This window comes from Apodemus sylvaticus, chromosome 8 (assembly GCF_947179515.1).
Source record: "Apodemus sylvaticus chromosome 8, mApoSyl1.1, whole genome shotgun sequence".
Taxonomy (NCBI): domain Eukaryota; kingdom Metazoa; phylum Chordata; class Mammalia; order Rodentia; family Muridae; genus Apodemus; species Apodemus sylvaticus.
In genome coordinates this window covers 77,458,547-77,476,368 of record NC_067479.1, presented here as the reverse complement: position 1 = coordinate 77,476,368, position 17,822 = coordinate 77,458,547, and the positions used below count along the sequence as shown (strand labels likewise).

The following is a 17,822-nucleotide window of genomic DNA, read 5'->3' as shown; positions in this document are numbered from 1 at the left end:
CATGAACACACACACACACACACACACAAGAACTTGAACACACAGCTGTATATACAGGCACCAATAACAAGTACCAACCATTATTCAAATGCACAACATAAATATTCTAAAACATAAATGGACAAAAGCACACACACATACACATCCACCCATCTCCCACACAGAGATCAATAAAAATACTGCTATGTTTCAGCACATTTACTGTCACTTGAGGAGGTAGTGGTACCTAAACAGTGTATAAGGCTCGTAGACTAACCCGGGTTGTACTGCCCAGCCAGTACTTATTTCTGAGTTAGGTACTTTTTCCATGCAGATGCTTGCTAATCCTATAAGTATGTTATAAGCTCTGCAGAGACAAGTGGATCCACACACCTTTCAGGATCCTAAGACAGAGGGTTTCAAGATCATCCTCCAGCAAACTCCAAGGTGAAACACACTCTGCTCCCTAAGCCTACGTGCTATTCCTGAAAAGACCATGGTAGTAAATACAGTTTTCCACAGTTATTATCCAGAAATTTTACAACACATTACAATTCATATTATATAAAAAACATCCTGAATGTCAGTCCAAAGGAGGTGAGTGAATTAACAGGTAATGATTTATCTGAAATGCAGCACTCTGCAGAACTATGAGGGGGAATCTGTACTGAAGGAAGCCATACCCATGATATACTCAGCAAGTTTCAAGGTCAGTGAGACACTTGGGCTCAAGGGACTATGATACATATAGATTGACCAAAACCACAGGTAAATACATGGACACTCAATACAACCAACAATATACATATTTGTGCAAATATACATTTTACACACTCACAAGCACACAAACACATACACACAAACACACACACTCAAATCCTCACATATTCACACACACTTACACACACTCTACAGAAATCATAAGTGAGCAGGAATGTATGAAGACACCACAATGTTGGAAGAAGATTTGAATGTAGTCTATAAATATCTGATGTTTCAAGTGAGACTCAGGACTCTGCTATCCAACTCTTGGGGACTGATACTGCTTAAGGAACACACATCTTAGCCTATGGTGAGAAAGTTGGAGACACTTTATTCTTGAAGTCTCACATGTCTCACCCCCAACCCTCAGCATGAGAGAAGTTTTCACACATCCCTGTTCATCCTGTCAGCTCTACAATCTAAGCTCTAGGAAAGGATTATAGGAAAACTGAGAGAAAACAGGACTGGCAAGATACTATTCAGGCTCTTTCTGTATGAAACAAGATCTCGCCAGGGTAAAGAGACCATCTTGCAATGCACCCAAATGACTCCTACAAAGCAAATGAGCTAAAGACCTGACTTTATCAAAGTTCTTTTATACTAAAATGGATGCACCCACATAGTACCTTTCTAACATAATGGCATGTATGTGGGTAGTGTTTGTTCAAATTATACATCATAATGAACTGCAGCTTTTACTTCAGCAGGAGGATCTGCTTGCCTATCCTCCAGTGTCCTGTAAGAGGCTAACTCCACACAAAGTCTTATAAATGATCAGAGAAATGAATAACTGGATGAGACATAGGAGAGTGCCTGGATAAGGTTCAGGATGGTTACATGGGCTTGCCTGTGTCTGTGTTTAGAGAAGAGAGCAACCTGCCCCTTATGTTCATTCATCCTACCTGATGCTGCTTGGTACAGGGGTCATTCAAAACCTCGCAGCCTTTTATACACAAAATGTTTGTTAGCTTGCTGTCTTCTTCCAGTGCAATCTGCTCCTGTAGCAGTTCCCTTTTCTCAGTCCACAACATCTTGACTTTGTGCTTTTGATGATTATATTCACTTAGGAGTTGGCAATTATTGATCCTGAGCCAAAACCAAAAATGGTTGACTCCCAGAGAGCATCCATCTTCTTCCTACTCCTCCATGTACCAACCACCTTCATGGGCCCTGATCCCCAGTCAGCCTCAGACTATAGTCCAGATTAGCCATGGAATATTGCATAGAGTAAAGTCAAATGCAGAGGACAGCCACATTCCAGAAGACTCAAAGTACTTCTAAAAACGCTGACACCAGTAGGTTCTCATGTATCTCCCAGAAAAGGACATGGGCCTTATGTGTACTAATGGGCCCATGGTGTTAAAAACCTATCTGTAGTTAGAGAGCAGACCTTCTCTAGGAGAGAACACACTCAAAATGTAGACAATCTTTCTATATGTCTCACAGAATCCAAAGTATAAATCTCCTTTCAGAGCCCAAGAGGCTCAAGGTTGATTGATATCTCCATGATGGTGCAAATGTTTACTATCTCAAGGATATTGAGTTGGAAAGGAAAAATGTCTGGAGGGGCTCACAGACCCTTCACACTTGTTCAAAATGTGTCTAAGAGGTAAAAAGCCTAGAGCCTTGCATTGAAGGGGCAAGAATCCTTTTAAGAGGCAAACAGTATACAACCTGAGCCCTCACTTTGGTTCAAAGACAAGGATGGGCAGACACATTCTGTTTCTAGTGCTTGTGTCATGACCATGTTAGTCACTCACCAGTATGAGTGATTTTCTTTAGTCAGTTCCTGGCTCTTGGACAAGGCTTCACTGATCTCTTGTGGCATTTTCTTGAGGTCAGTCATCATTTGGTGGTATTGCATTGTAAGCATGAACTTCTCAAAGTTGTTCCTGTGGGAGGGCATGGTCCAAGGAGCAAATATCCCCATGAACTAAGGATACAGGGATCAAGTCAATTCAAGCTGAATCGTCAATTACCCCAGCCCCTATTGCCACATCCTTCCTCCTTGGTACTGGTTCTCCAGGTGCTTATTAAACCTGTTACTCTTCTCATGGGGCCAGTAGAGCCAGGGAAGTAAAAGAAGGGAGCTGGCATGCTTTAGCTCCCTGAGAGGCCCTGAAGGAATAGACTAGCTCTCCAACAACTTTCCAGGAGCCTGTGCCACAGGACTGGGTCCACCTTAATCCTGAGAAGGCACTTCTGTTTTCATTTAATGAATTATCAATCATTGGAACTTTTGTCCATAAATTTCCAAAGGACATAATCAGTATTTACAGGGAAAAGGCTTTATAACATACACCATGAGTTTTCAATGGTAACCCAAAGTGAACACAGAAGATACTTGCTGTCCTGCTCAAAGTGAGGCTCCCTGGATTCATCAAAATCATTAGAAAATGAGTTAGGGAAAATCTCTGCCCCATCACATACTACAGACTCCTTAGATCATAAGTGGAACACACACACACTCAGAAACAATAAGAATGCCACATAGATGCAATGATGGGTCATCATCTCAGATTATCATGAACAAAATTGGAGAGAACAGCGATGAAATGCCTCCAGTCCAGAAATAATGAGAGGCAGCATGTGTGACTGGGCCCCTCTACATATCGACAGGACTAATTGCGCCCAAAGTACTTCCAGGTTTATTACAATAATGATTTATCATAAATACACAGTACTTAGCATCTCCAGCAAATCAATACCTGTCCATATTTCTAAAACTGCAGGGTGAGAACTCACATACTACTCCCCATATCCCAGACTCTGAGTCATGCCACAGGCTCCAATATACTTTTGGAGGAATTGTAAGAGCCCGTGAACCCATCTCATTCCTATCTGAATGAAATTCAGGCTCTGTCTTGAACATCCAATCAGCAAAATGAATTTGGACATGAAGTCAGCCTGGAATTGTAGCCTCCTGTGATAAGAGGAAATCTGGGGTTAACATAGAGGGCCCAAGAGACTCAGCAAAGAACTGGGCATAATGACTACCTGTCGTTCAAGTCCTTGTTAGTATAATGGGCCAGGATTCCCCGGAGTTCATTTCTCTCATTTTCCATCTTCTGGAGATCCCTTTTGAGCTTGTCCAACCTCTTCATTCTCTGCTCCTCCTCATTGATGTTGGACGGTTGTGATGATGCCTTTCCAACAGACCCTGTAGGTAGATCAACACTAGTAAACTTGTAGAGATAAATTGACAGGGAATTGAGAAACTATACTTAGTCCCAAACATAAGCCCAAGGAACAGGAAATTCTAGAGACACAGTGAATCCCTGAAAGAACCGAAAATCATCTTTGAGCTGGACTCCTCAGCTATGTCCCTGTTCCCAACCACCTTCACTAAACATAAGCCTCACTCACTACTACAGTCCCCCTAGCCCTCAATTGTATAAGCAGACCCATGCAAGAAGCATGGGAAGGCACTGTCACCTCTTATCGGACAATGTATTTACTCCATAATGCTTAGCACCAACAGATTGACCATAAACACTAGTACCTAACATCTCCCACAAGCGAACACCTGTCAGGACTTCTTAAAATTGGTGATGCAAGCTCACACTCTACTACACTAACCCATACAGTAAATCAGGCCACATCATGTTTGTTCAAAACCAAAGTGTCTGAGACGTTGATTAAGGAGTAGGAGAATATCGTTCCCTGTCCTTGGTTTCACATACTCATGTAAACTACAGGAAATTGTTGAGGATTATGGGCTTCAACACTCTATCTTGACAGCACCATTGTGCTCTTCTCACAGAGTTTTCCCCTGACATAATTCTCAAATCAGGAAGTTAAGATCTCTGAGCAAAGCAACTGCAGGCTTGTAAATTCCTGGCTCTCTGCAAAACTAATCATCTGAAATTCTTGAATCTGGGTCTGCCATTGAGTAATATCAAGGATCCAGATCTTAAGCCCTACTACTGGTAGGACCTGCCTAAGCCCACCTCTTCCAGGAAGCTCCCTGACCCTTGCCCAGGACTCACTGTGCCTTCCCCATGACCATTTCTTCCTTCTTGTTCCCCAACAAGACAGAAGACCAGCCTCCTTCTGCCTCTTCTGCCTAGGCCTGGTTTCTGTCTGTATTCTATTCCCCCTTCGAAATATCCTGTGCAGCCTGGACAGCATGCCTGCTTCTGAACCCAGTAGGCTCTGAAGGAATAGCCCACAGGCAGTTGGTATCACCACAACACTGGTGACATCACAGAAGATTCTACTGTTCTCATGGATACAAGGTTGCTAGACCTAAAGTTCTCTGGTCCTTGGATGATGGAGATTCTTCTCCATTATAAATCTACTTCTCGGGTCCATTTATGTAACATGCAGTCCAAGTCCCCTGGTTGCCTTCTTTCCCAGAGCCTATAATCGTTCTCCTGGACCTTTAATTTTATGCAAGTTCAATTGTATTTTTTTGTTGTTCACATGTCTTAAGAGGAGATATTGTTTCAGTATAGACAGATAAGTGTTTTCATGAAATCTGTGTTTTAGGATCTCATTTTTGCAAAGTAAACTCCCTGTTCTTATCAATATAGGGACTCAGGTACAAGGGAAAATCAAATTATACAGTTTATGCCCCTTCCTTAAGAGATAAAATCCCACATTCTCCCTTTCTCAGTTACAACCATACAGAGCAGGCTTCTGTGAGCAAAGCTCAACAGGGACATTGGGTTGCTGCTCTGTAGTCCTATTAGCTCTCCCTTCACCAGCATCTATCTGTCTGAGTTCCCAGTTCCAGGTCTGAAGCTCTTGGGGGTTGGACTATGATCTGCATTCATAAGATATCTACAACTGAATACGATACCTAGGGGTTAGGAAAGCCTCAGGTATGCCAAAACCTCAATGTCAATGGGTTCATAATTTCAGGAGAGACTTCTTTTGGCATTATAGCCTGTGACTTCTGCCTTCTTGACCTGTGTGTGCTGAATGTATGGTAAAATGCCATGTATCCTCTTAGGTATAAAAGTGGATAATCATGTAAGTCCTTTCCATATTGATTGTGTTGTCTTTGACTACCACCTCCAGCCATGTAGGATCACTGCAACAATGTTCAAATGTGTCTGTGGAGATGTTGGGGAAATCAGAAGTCCAGTCTATCTCTCAGATAGTCAGATGAATAGACTTTATGGAGAACTGGAGGGCCTGGAAAATGAACAAAAAATAGAGATTGGCTAACTGATGATCTCTGAGCCTGGGAAGGAATGGGAGAGGCATTCTAAACAAATACTGTAGGGATGAATTCCTCCCTGTATTGGATATAATGGGTCCCAAGTAAGAAGGAAGTCCATCCACCCTTCCCTGAACTCTCCAGAGAGATTGTAGTTTTTCCACTCATGAACTTTTCTTTATTTGCATGGGAACAGGAATCTGATCCCTGCATGCACAATGAAGGTTCCATCTATTCATAAGTTATTCACTGGTAATTGACAAGTTTTGGCTATGAAACATCAAGTGTTGTTGGACAGAATGCCAAGCGAGTGGTAAAATTGTGGTTCCTGTACCTACAATTGGTTTTGAGCATTTTCAGACTAGTGGATAGACCTTCAACTCAACCAGAGAAAGTATCATTAAAAATAAGCAAGTACTGTTTTCCTCTGCTCCCAGGCCACATATCAGTGAATTCAATTTTCTATATTTAACTTCATCTCTGGCCCCTCATATGTACCCAATTTTGGGAGAAGTGTCTCTGTTTACATTTTTTTTTTTTACTATAAATCTGACATACTGTGTAAAGAAATCAGGCCAGGATGAGAAATCTAGATATAACATACTTTGTTCTGAGCACCTGTGAAACTATTGTGGACCCCAGTCAGATAGCCTGGTGAAAGTTAGTTACCAGAGCCCCGCCAATGTTTTCTAGCAGAATGATCCTTCTCTCCAGTGTCCAACAGCATCCTTTGGGTTCAACTACCCACTGACTATTTTTACATCTCCTCTTTCCCCTCAGTTATACTACGGAGTCTCAGGCAACAGTGGGTCACAATATGTCACCAGAATATCAGTAGACCCACTGTTCTTTGGTCCAATTTTTGGACAGCTAAATCAGTGAGCTGGTTACCTCTGGTGTCAAGGGAGTCATTAAGTTGATGTCCTCAGCATTGGAACCAAGAAGCTTGTGGAGGAATGCAAGTAGTTTCCAGTAGAGGCAAGAATTCCTCTTTGTTTCCATTGTGCTTTCTGCTAGAAGTGATGAGTCCTTCTTCTCTGTAGATCATAGCATTCACCTGTGCAGTATCTGAAGCATAGTGACTTGTGGTATGCAATAACAGGTCTTCTTTTTCACCATGCATTTGGAATATAAGTCTTGGGTCCAAATCATTTCGCTTTTAATAACTGCTGAAGACCTGTGTACCTGGTTCCACATTTAATGAAGATGTTCCCATCCATGTAGAGCATTGCATCAGAATCTTTTATGTGATGCAGGGGTGTCTCTTAGATCTAGACTGATGCCTTTCATCCTGTTTGTTTCCTCATACAATTCTTGATGAACTTCTGTGGGTCATTATCTGGCAAGATGGTAACTGGATTGATGACAGTGGGTTTTTCAAACCAGACTCCAGGACCTGCTATTGTTTCACACATGCAATGAACAGCCAGTGTTCTTGTGTTCCTTTGAGAAGAATCTCAACTGCATGGGTTGATGTAAGTGTAAGATGCTGACCCAGAGTTCACTTCTCTGCTTCTTTCACTAGAATTCTCGTAGCCATCCCAGCTCTTAGACAAGTGTACCAGCTTGAGGATATAGGATCCAATAGCCTGGATAGGTTTACTACATAGTGATTCCATGGTCCTAATATGTCTGGCCCCACACCCTTTTTAGTAACATTTGTTTCATGAATGTGTAGATGACAAGCCTGGAATGCACCTGTAAGTACTAGGATTGGATCCAAAATCACCTGTCTTTAAAGTCTCAAACATGATATGCGTAGAGTCATTCCAAATTAGAGAATCAATTCCTTCATTTTTGCTGGTGTTTTTTTTTTTTTTTTTTTTTTTTTTGGTTGGACCTTATTTTTTATTTTCTATATTTTTTGTTTATATTTCAAATGATTTCCCCTTTCCTGGTTGCCCCCTCCCCATAAGTCCCATAAGCCTTCTTTCCTCTGCCCATTCCCCAATCATCCACCTCCCTTTTCTCTGTCTTGGTCATCCCCTACAATGGTGCATCCAGCCTTTCCAGGACTAGGACCCTCCTCTTCCTTCTTCTTAGGAATCATCTGATATGTTAATTGTGTCTTGAGTATTCAGAGCTTCTTGGCTAATATCCACTTATCAGTGATTGCATTCCATGTGTATTCTTTTGTGATTGGGTTACCTCACTTAGGATGATATTTTCCAATTCCAACTATTTGCCTAAAAATTTCATTAATTCGTTGTTTTTAATTGCCGAGTAGTGTAAATTGTGTAAATATATCACATTTTCTGTATCCATTCCTCCATTGAGGGACCTCTGGTTTCTTTCCAGCTTCTGGCTACTATAAATAAGACTGCTATGAACCTAGTGGAGAATGTGTCCTTACTGCATACAGGGAATACTCTGGGTATATGCCCAGAAGTGTTATAGCAGGGTCCTGGGGAAGTGTCATGCCCAGTTTTCTGAGGCACCACCAGACTGATTTCCAAAGTGGCTGTACCAACTTGGATGTTTTTAATGACTACTATTTGTATAGGGGTTTTGGGACCATTTAGATAGTGTACCTTATCTTGATTTAACTGTGGTATGTGGCTTTGGGCTGGAATGACAGCTCAGCAAGTAGGACCCTTGGCTGCTCCTCCAGAGGTCCTGAATTCAATTTCTGAACACCCACAAGAGGGCACACAACAATCTCTAAGGGGATCTTATGCCCCCTTCTGGCGTGTGGGTGTATATGCAGCAGAGCATTCATCCACATAAAAACAATAAATGAAAGATTCCTTTTGAACTAGATTTTCTGAATTGGTTAGCATAGGCTTTTCTTGTAAGACAGGATAATCTTTTTTATTTAGTCGGTTTCTGTTTTTATGTCTCCCTTTTAATTTCTTTTTTTTATTCGATATAATTTATTTACATTTCAAATGATTTCCCCTTTTCTAGCCCCCCACTCCCCGAAAGTCCCATAAGCCCCCTTCTCTTCCCCTGTCCTCCCACCCACCCCTTCCCACTTCCCCGTTCTGGTTTTGCCGAATACTGTTTCACTGAGTCTTTCCAGAACCAGGGGCCACTCCTCCTTTCTTCTTGTACCTCATTTGATGTGTGGATTATGTTTTGGGTATTCCAGTTTTCTAGGTTAATATCCACTTATTAGTGAGTGCATACCATGATTCACCTTTTGAGTCTGGGTTACCTCACTTAGCATGATGTTCTCTAGCTCCATCCATTTGCCTAAGAATTTCATGAATTCATTGTTTCTAATGGCTGAATAGTACTCCATTGTGTAGATATACCACATTTTTTGCATCCACTCTTCTGTTGAGGGATACCTGGGTTCTTTCCAGCATCTGGCAATTATAAATAGGGCTGCTATGAACATAGTAGAGCATGTATCCTTATTACATGGTGGGGAATCCTCTGGGTATATGCCCAGGAGTGGTATAGCAGGATCTTCTGGAAGTGAGGTGCCCAGTTTTCGGAGGAACCGCCAGACTGCTTTCCAGAGTGGTTGTACCAATTTGCAACACCACCAGCAGTGGAGGAGTTTTCCTCTTTCTCCACACCCTCTCCAACACCTGCTGTCTCCTGAATTTTTAATCTTAGCCATTCTGACTGGTGTAGGATGAAATCTCAGGGTTGTTTTGATTTGCATTTCCCTAATGACTAATGAAGTTGAGCATTTTTTAAGATGCTTCTCCGCCATCCGAAGTTCTTCATGTGAGAATTCTTTGTTTAACTCTGTACCCCATTTTTTAATAGGGTTGTTTGGTTTTCTGGAGTCAAACTTCTTGAGTTCTTTATATATATTGGATATTAGCCCTCTATCTGATGTAGGATTGGTGAAGATCTTTTCCCAATTTGTTGGTTGCCGATTCGTCCTCTTGATGGTGTCCTTTGCCTTACAGAAACTTTGTAATTTTATGAGGTCCCATTTGTTAATTCTTGATCTTAGAGCATACACTATTGGTGTTCTGTTCAGAAACTTTCTCCCTGTATCGATGTCCTCAAGGGTCTTTTCTATTAGCTCCAGAGTGTCTGGCTTTATGTGGAGGTCCTTGATCCATTTGGATTTGAGCTTAGTACAAGGAGACAAGGATAGATCAATTCGCATTCTTCTGCTTGCTGACCTCCAGTTGAACCAGCACCATTTGTTGAAAAGGCTATCTTTTTTCCATTGGATGTTTTCAGCCTCTTTGTGGAGGATCAAGTGGCCATAGGTGTGTGGGTTCATTTCAGGAAATTCAATCCTGTTCCATTGATCCTCCTGCCTGTCACTGTACCAATACCATGCAGTTTTTAACACTATTGCTCTGTAGTATTGCTTGAGGTCAGGGATACTGATTCCCCCAGATTTTCTTTTGTTGCTGAGAATAGTTTTAGCTATCCTGGGTTTTTTGTTGTTCCAGATGAATTTGATAATTGCTCTTTCTAACTCTGTGAAGAATTGAGTTGGGATTTTGATGGGTATTGCATTGAATCTGTATATTGCTTTAGGCAAAATGGCCATTTTAACTATATTGATTCTACCGATCCATGAGCATGGGAGGTTTTCCCATTTTTTGAGGTCTTCTTCCATTTCCTTCTTTAGAGTCTTGAAGTTCTTGTCATACAGATCTTTCACATGTTTGGTAAGAGTCACCCCAAGATACTTTATACTGTTTGTGGCTATTGTGAAGGGGGTCATTTCCCTAATTTCTTTCTCAGCCTGCTTATCCTTTGAGTATAAGAAGGCCATTGATTTGCTTGTGTTGATTTTATAACCTGCCACTTTGCTGAAGTTGTTTATCAGCTGTATGAGCTCTCTAATGGAGTTTTTTGGGTCATTTAGGTAGACTATCATGTCGTCTGCAAATAATGATAGTTTGACTTCTTCCTTTCCAATTTGTATCCCTTTGACCTCCTTATGTTGTCGGATTGCCCGAGCTAGTACCTCAAGTACAATATTGAAAAGATAAGGAGAAAGGGGGCAGCCTTGTCTGGTCCCTGATTTCAGTGGGATTGTTCAAGTTTCTCTCCATTTAGTTTGATGCTGGCTACCGGTTTGCTGTATATTGCTTTTACTATATTTAGGTATGGGCCTTGAATTCCTGTTCTCTCCAAGACTTTAAGCATGAAAGGATGCTGAATTTTGGCAAATGCTTTTTCAGCATGCAATGAAATGACCATGTGGTTTTGTTCTTTGAGTTTGTTTATGTAGTGGATTGCATTGATGGATTTCCGTATATTGAACCAACCCTGCATTCCTGGGATAAAGCCTACTTGATCATGGTGGATGATAGTTTTGATGTGTTCTTGGATTCGGCTGGCAAGAATTTTATTGAGTATTTTTGCATCGATGTTTATAAGGGAAATTGGTCTGAAGTTCTCTTTCTTTGTTGGATCTTTGTGTGGCTTTGGTATCAGCGTAATTGTGGCTTCATAGAAGGAATTGGGTAGTGTTCCTTCTGTTTCTATTTTGTGGAATAGTTTGAAGAGTATTGGTGTTAACTCTTCTTTGAAGGTCTGATAGAATTCTGCACTGAAACCATCTGGTCCTGTGCTTTTTTTGGTTGGTAGACTTTCTATGACTCCTTCTATTACTTTAGGCATTATGGGACTGTTTAGATAGTCTAGTTGGTCCTGATTTAATTTTGGTATTTGGTATCTGGCAAGGAAATTGTCCATTTCCTCCAGATTCTCCAGTTGTGTTGAGTACAGGCTCTTGTAGTAGGATCTGATGATTTTTTTGATTCCTCAGTTTTCGTTGTTATACTCCCTTTTCATTTCTAAGTTTGTTAATTTGGATACTTTCTCTGTGCCCTTTGGTCAGTCTGGCTAAGGGTTTATCTATCTTGTTGATTTTTCTCAAAGAACCAGCTCCTGGTTGTGTTGATTTTTTGTATGGTTCTCTTTGTTTCTACTTGATTGATTTCGGCCCTGAGTTTGATGATTTCCTGCCTTCTACTCCTCCTGGGTGAAATAGCTTCTTTTTGTTCCAGGGCTTTCAGGTGTGTCATTAAGCTGGTAATGTATGCTCTCTCCATTTTCTTTTTGGAGGCACTCAGTGCTATGAGTTTTCCTCTTAGCACTGCTTTCATTGTGTCCCATAGATTTGGGTATGTTGTGTTTTCATTTTCATTGTGTTCTAAAAAGTCTTTAATTTCTTTATTTCTTCCTTGACCAAGTTATGATTGAGTAGAATATTGTACAGTTACCACTTGTATGTGGGTTTTCTGTTGTTTTTGTTGCTATTGAAGACCACTTTTACTCCATAGTGATCTGATAGGAGGCATGGGATTAGTTGGCTCTTCTTATATTTGTTGAGGTCTGTCTTGTGACCAATTATATGGTCAATTTTGGAGAAGGTACCATGAGGTGCTTAGAAAAAGGTATATTCTTTTGTTTTAGGATAGAATGTTCTATATATATCTGTTAAATCTAATTGGTCCAAAGCTTCAATTAGTTTCATTGTGTCCCTATTTAGTTTCTGTTTTCCTGATCGGTCCATTGAGGAAAGTGCAGTGTTGAAGTCACCCACAATTATTGTGTTAGGTGCAATGTGTGCTTTGAGTTTTAATAAAGTTTCTTTTGCGAAAGAGGGTGCCCTTGCATTTGGAGCATCAATGTTCAGGATTGAGAGTTCTTCTTGTTGTATTTTTCCTTTGACCAGCAAGAAGTGTCCCTCAGAGTCTCTTTTGATGACTTTGGGTTGAAAGTCAATTTTATCTGATATTAAAATGGCTACTCCAGCTTGTTTCCTGAGACCATTTGCTTGTAAAATTGTCTTCCAGCCTTTTACTCTAAGGTAGTGTTTGTCTTTGACCCTGAGGTGTGTTTCCTCTAAGCAGCAAAATGTAGGGTCCTGTTTACGTATCCAGTCAGTTAATCTGTGTCTTTTTATTGGGGCATTAAGTCCATTGATGTTAAGAGATATTAAGAAATAGTGATTGTTACTTCCTATCATTTTTGACATTATTTTTAAATTTGATTGCTTAACTTCTTTTGGGTTTGATGAAAGGTTACTATCTTGCTTTTTCCAGGGTGAAGTTTCCCTCCTTGTATTGGTGTTTTCCTCCTATTATCCTTTGTAGGCCTGGGTTTGTGGATAGATATTGGGTAAACTTGGTTTTGTCATGAAATATCTTAGTTTCTCCATCTACGGTGATTGAGAGTTTTGCTGGATATAGTAGTTTTGGTTGGCATTTGTGTTCTCTTAGAGTCTGCATGAGATCTGCCCAGGACCTTCTAGCCTTCATAGTCTCAGGTGAAAAGTCTGCTGTGATTCTGATAGGTCTTCCTTTATATGTTACTTGGCCTTTGTCTCTTACTGCCTTTAATATTCTTTCTTTGTTTAGAACATTTGGTGTTTTGATTGTTATGTGACAGGAAGTATTTCTGTTCTGGTCCAGTCTGTTTGGAGTTCTGTAGGCTTCTTGTATATTCATGGGCATCTCTCTCTTTAGGTTAGGGAAGTTTTCTTCCATAATTTTATTGAAGATATTTGCTGGCCCTTTAAGTTGTGAATCTTCACTCTCATCTATGCCTATAATCCTTAGGTTTGGTCTTCTCATTGTGTCCTGGATTTCCTGGATATTTTGGGTTACAAGCTTTTTGCATTTTGCATTTTTTTAAACTGTTGTGTCCATGGTTTCTATTGAATCTATCTATCTCTTGTATTCTGTTGTTGATATTTGCATCTCTGTCCCCTGATTTCTTCCCAAGGCTTTCTATCTCCAAAGTTGTCTCCCTTTGAGTTTTCTTAGTTGTTTCTACTTCTGATTTTAGATCCTGGATGGCTTTGCTTAGCTCCTTCACTTGCTTGTTTGTGCTTTCCTGTAATACTTTAAGAGATTTTTGTGTTTCCTCTTTCATGACCTCAGCCTGTTGACCAAAGTTCTCCTGTATTTCTTTAAGTGTTTTTTGTGTTTCCTCATTATTGGCTTTTGTATTCTCCTGTATTTCTTTCAATGGTTTTTGTGTTTCCCTTGCAAGGGCTTCTAACTTTTGATCCATTTTCTCCTGAATTTCTTTAAGTATGTCCTTCATCTTTTTCTGTACCAGCATCATGACCAGTGATTTTAGATCCAAATCTTGTTTTACTGGTGTAATGGGGTATCCAGGACATGTTGGTAGAGGAGAGTTGGGTTCAGATGTTGCCATATTGCCTTGATTTCTGTTAGTGACGTTCCTGCGTTTGCCTTTTGCCATCTAGTTCTCACTTGTGTTAGTTTGTCTTGCCAGTGCTGGACTCACCAGTGCAAGCTGCCCCTTCCCAGTTGGCCTCTGGTGCACAGCTTACCTCCTGCACTGCCTGTAGACAGGGTGCTTCTGCCCAGGCTGTACAGATCCCGAAGCAGGCACCCGAAGGCTCCCGCTGGGGTCCGCTGGATTCACCGGAGCACACCGACTTCTCCCAGCTGGCCGCCCAGAAGCCCCTCTAGCGTCTTGCAGGACCTGGAGATGTGGTGCTGCTGCCCATGCTGATCTGGATCCAGAAGCGGAGAGAGTTGAGCTGAGGGCTCCCGCCTGAGTCCTTGCCCCAGATTGTGTCTGTGGACCAGATGGAGCCCGTGTCCACCCCCAGGGAGCGCAGACTGTGTATGCTGCCGGGACCTCCCCTGTGTTCTGATCACTCCGCTGGGCAGCCGATCCCCCAACTGGGGTGGCGCACACAAGGTTAGCCTGGCCGCCCAGGCCCTGAGTCCACGCAAAAGCCTGGGAGGCCAAGGTCTGAGCAAAGTTCCCCTAGGGCTATGACTGTTAATTGTGTCTGCCAGGTGACCAGGATGGCGGGCGTGCATGCTCGCGCTCCCCGAAAGCGCTGGGAGAGTCTGCTGTGCTAACAACCTCCTGGGCGGGTTGACACACAGATGGCCCACCAAGCCGCCCAGTTCTTGGGGTCAGTCCTGGGCCTTTTGGGGCCTAGACCCCAGCTTTGTTAGCCTCAGGCTATGCCTGTAAGGGCTCTGCCCGCAAGAGCTCTCTGTTGTCCTGCAGGCAAAATGGCAGCACGCGCGTAGGCCAGGGCAAAAAACCTCCTGGCTGGGTTGGCAACCCGATGGCCCTCCGAACAGCCCAGGGCCTGGGTGCAGGCCAACGCTCGTCGGGCTCAGACCCCCGCGGTGTTGGCCTCGGATTATGTTTGTGTACCTCAGTCTGTCCGATCTCTCTGGAGTCCTAAACTAAGATGGAGGTGAGCCTCTCCTGACTGGCGGGAGGCCGAGTTCTGAAGTGGCTTCCCTGTAGCGAAAGGCGCCGCAAAACCGCAGCTGCTTGTAGCCCGGCTGGCCAGAGAAGGTCAGTGGTCATGAGCGCAGGGCCTAACTGGACCCTGTGTCGCCTTGGTTCCACTGCTGATGGCCCTTCAGCTGGACCAGCCACTGCTGCACTGCTGCCGCCGCTGCTGCAGCTGCTGCCGCCCCGCCTCCCTTTTAATTTCTGATTTTGTTAATTTGGGTACAATCTCTGTGGCTTTTAGTTGGTTTGGCTAAGGGTTTATCTATCTTGTTGATTTTTTTTTTTTTGATTCTTTCTATCTTGTATTTTGCTTCATTTTTGTTGACGTCAGTCCTGAGTTTGAGTATTTCCAGACATAATTCTCTTGAATATGTTTGCTTGTTTTCATTCTAGAGATTTATCATGTGCTTTTAAGATTCTGGTATAAGATGTATAAGATGACTCCAAATCCATTTATTTATTTATTTATTTATTTATTTATTTATTTATTTATTTTGCCTATCACCAACTTACTCTTTTTGTCTTTAATTGGATATTTTATTTATGTACATTTCAAATCTTAAGCTCTTTACCGCTTTTTCCTCTGCAAACCTGCTATCCCATCACCAGTTATACTACTTCTATGAGTGTTCACCTGCCACCCACCTCCCCACTCCTTCTTCACTGCCCTAGCATTCTGCTACATTGGTACATAAAGCCTTCACAGGATCATGGGTTCCTCTCTCATGTATGCCAAATAAAGTCCCTTAAGCCCTTTCCCTCCATCTTAATTTTCTACTGGGCTCACTGTGGGTTGCCAGGAAACATAGGTGTCTGTATTTGTAAGGATGTAGCAGAGAATCTTAGGAGATATCTGTATCAGTCTACTGTCAGCAAGCACTTCTTGACATCCACAATAGTGTCTGGATTTGGTGTCTGCATGTGGGATGGATCCCCAGGTAGGGCAGTCTTTGGATGGCCTTTCCTTCAGTCTCTGCTCCATTCTTTATGTCTGGATTTTCTTTAAATAGGAGCAATTCTGGGTTACAATTTTGGAAATGGGTAAGTGGCCCTTTCCTTCAACTGGGAGACCATGCCTAATCTCTGGATATGGTCTCCAAGGTTCTCCCTCCCCTTTGTTGTGCATGTCAGCTAATGTCATCCCTCTGGGGTCCTGGGATGCATTTGCTTTCCTGGAATCTGGGACTTTTTGGTTACTAATCCCATTCCCCAAGGCACTGAGGCTACTGTTGCACTTGAGGCAGTGGGGTTCAGAATTGAGGCTTCCTCTTGGTAAATGTTTCCTTTGAGGAGTATGAAGTGTCCTTCCCCATCTCTTTTGATAAGTTTTGGTTGAAAGTCTACTTTCTTGGACATGACAATGGCTTCTCCAACTTGGTTCTTGGGATTATTTGCTTCAAATTTTTTTGTGGCACTTTATTCTAAAGGAGTGTCCTTCTTTGCTACTGATTTAAGTTTCTTGTCTACAGCACAAAGCTGCATACTATTTCTGTTTCCAGTTTCTTAGCCTATATCTTTTTATTGGGGCATTGAACCCCTGGATGTTGAGGGATATTGAAGAGAGATTATTGTTAATTCCAGTCATTTTTGTTATCATGGTGGTATTGTGAGTGAGATTCTCTTCATTATGAGTTCTTGTGAGATGATTCCCTTCTTGCATTTTTTGGGTACAATTACACTACTTTGTTGGAATTTTTCTTCTAGTATCCATTGTAGTGATGCATTGTTGAAAGAAATTGTTTAAATTTGGTTTGTGGCAGTATATCTTGGTATCTCTATCTATGAGGATAGAGAGTTTCACTTTGTATAGTAGCCAAGACTGGCGTTTGTGTTTTCTTAGGGTTTGCAGGAAATTTATTCAGGTTTTTCTGGATTTTATCATCTATGGTGAGAATTTTGGTATAATCCTCATAGGTCTGACTTTATAAGTTATTTGACCTTTTTCCCTTACAGTTTGTAATATTTTCTTTCTTTTGTTTGTACATTTACTCTTTTGATTATTGTGTGACAGGATGATATTTGTACAGGTCCAATTGATTTGGTATGTTGTAGCCTTCTTGGACATTCATGGCTGTCTCTGTTTTTAGGTTAAGGAAGTTTTCCTCTATTCTTTTGCTGAAGATGTTTTCTATACCTTTGAACTGGTAAACTTCACCCTTTTCTATTTCTATTATTCTTATGGTTGACCTTTTCCTTGTATCATGAATGTTCTGGATGTTATGGATTAGGAGTTTTTACCCTTTGTATTTTCTTTGACTGACTTTTCAATACCATCTATGGTATCTCCTATACCTGAGATTCTCATTTCTATCTATAGTATTGTATTGGTGATGCTTGCATCTGTAGCCCCTGATCTCCTTTTTACATTGTCCATCTCCATGGATGTCCCCATTTCTAGTCATTTTAATGTTCTTTTATCTTTTTTAGTGGTTATCTTCTTTATATACAATTCAGATATTATCCACCTTCACACTTTCTCCTCCACAAACCAATATCAACTCCACACTGACACTTGTCACTGTGAGGATGCTCCCTCAAACCCTCACCCACTCCTGCCTCTGTGCCTAGCATTTCCCTACACTGGGTAATCAGTCCTACACAGTACCAAAGACCTCCTCTCCCACTGATGCCAAATAAGGCAGTCCTCTGCTGCATATTCAACTGGAGCTATGGATCCCACCATGTGTACTCTTCAGTTGGTGTTTTGTAAGATGATTCATTTCTTGAGTTTGAT

At 41.7% G+C, this 17,822-nt stretch overlaps 1 protein-coding gene across 1 annotated transcript; it reads right to left on the bottom strand.

Annotated features, from left to right (window-relative positions):
• Window positions 1-1,634: 1,634 nt before the first annotated feature.
• LOC127690978 (uncharacterized) lies at window positions 1,635-4,884 on the bottom strand. The gene is made up of 4 exons (XM_052190548.1): window positions 4,731-4,884; window positions 3,739-3,901; window positions 2,502-2,633; window positions 1,635-1,827 (listed from the first exon to the last, which is right to left on the bottom strand). The coding sequence occupies exons 1-4, from the start codon at window positions 4,870-4,872 to the stop codon at window positions 1,635-1,637; spliced, it is 630 nt and encodes a 209-aa protein (XP_052046508.1). The 5' UTR covers window positions 4,873-4,884.
• Window positions 4,885-17,822: the final 12,938 nt, after the last annotated feature.

Excerpts from the sequence above, each read along its gene's own strand:
- LOC127690978 (XM_052190548.1), bottom strand. The coding sequence starts at position 4,872 with ATGCTGTCCAGGCTGCACAGGATATTTCGAAGGGGGAATAGAATACAG. Across the intron at positions 3,902-4,730 it reads ATGGTCATGGGGAAGGCACA|GGTCTGTTGGAAAGGCATCA; the intron begins GTGAGTCCTGGG and ends ATCTACCTACAG. Across the intron at positions 2,634-3,738 it reads AACAAGGACTTGAACGACAG|GAACAACTTTGAGAAGTTCA; the intron begins GTAGTCATTATG and ends GCCCTCCCACAG.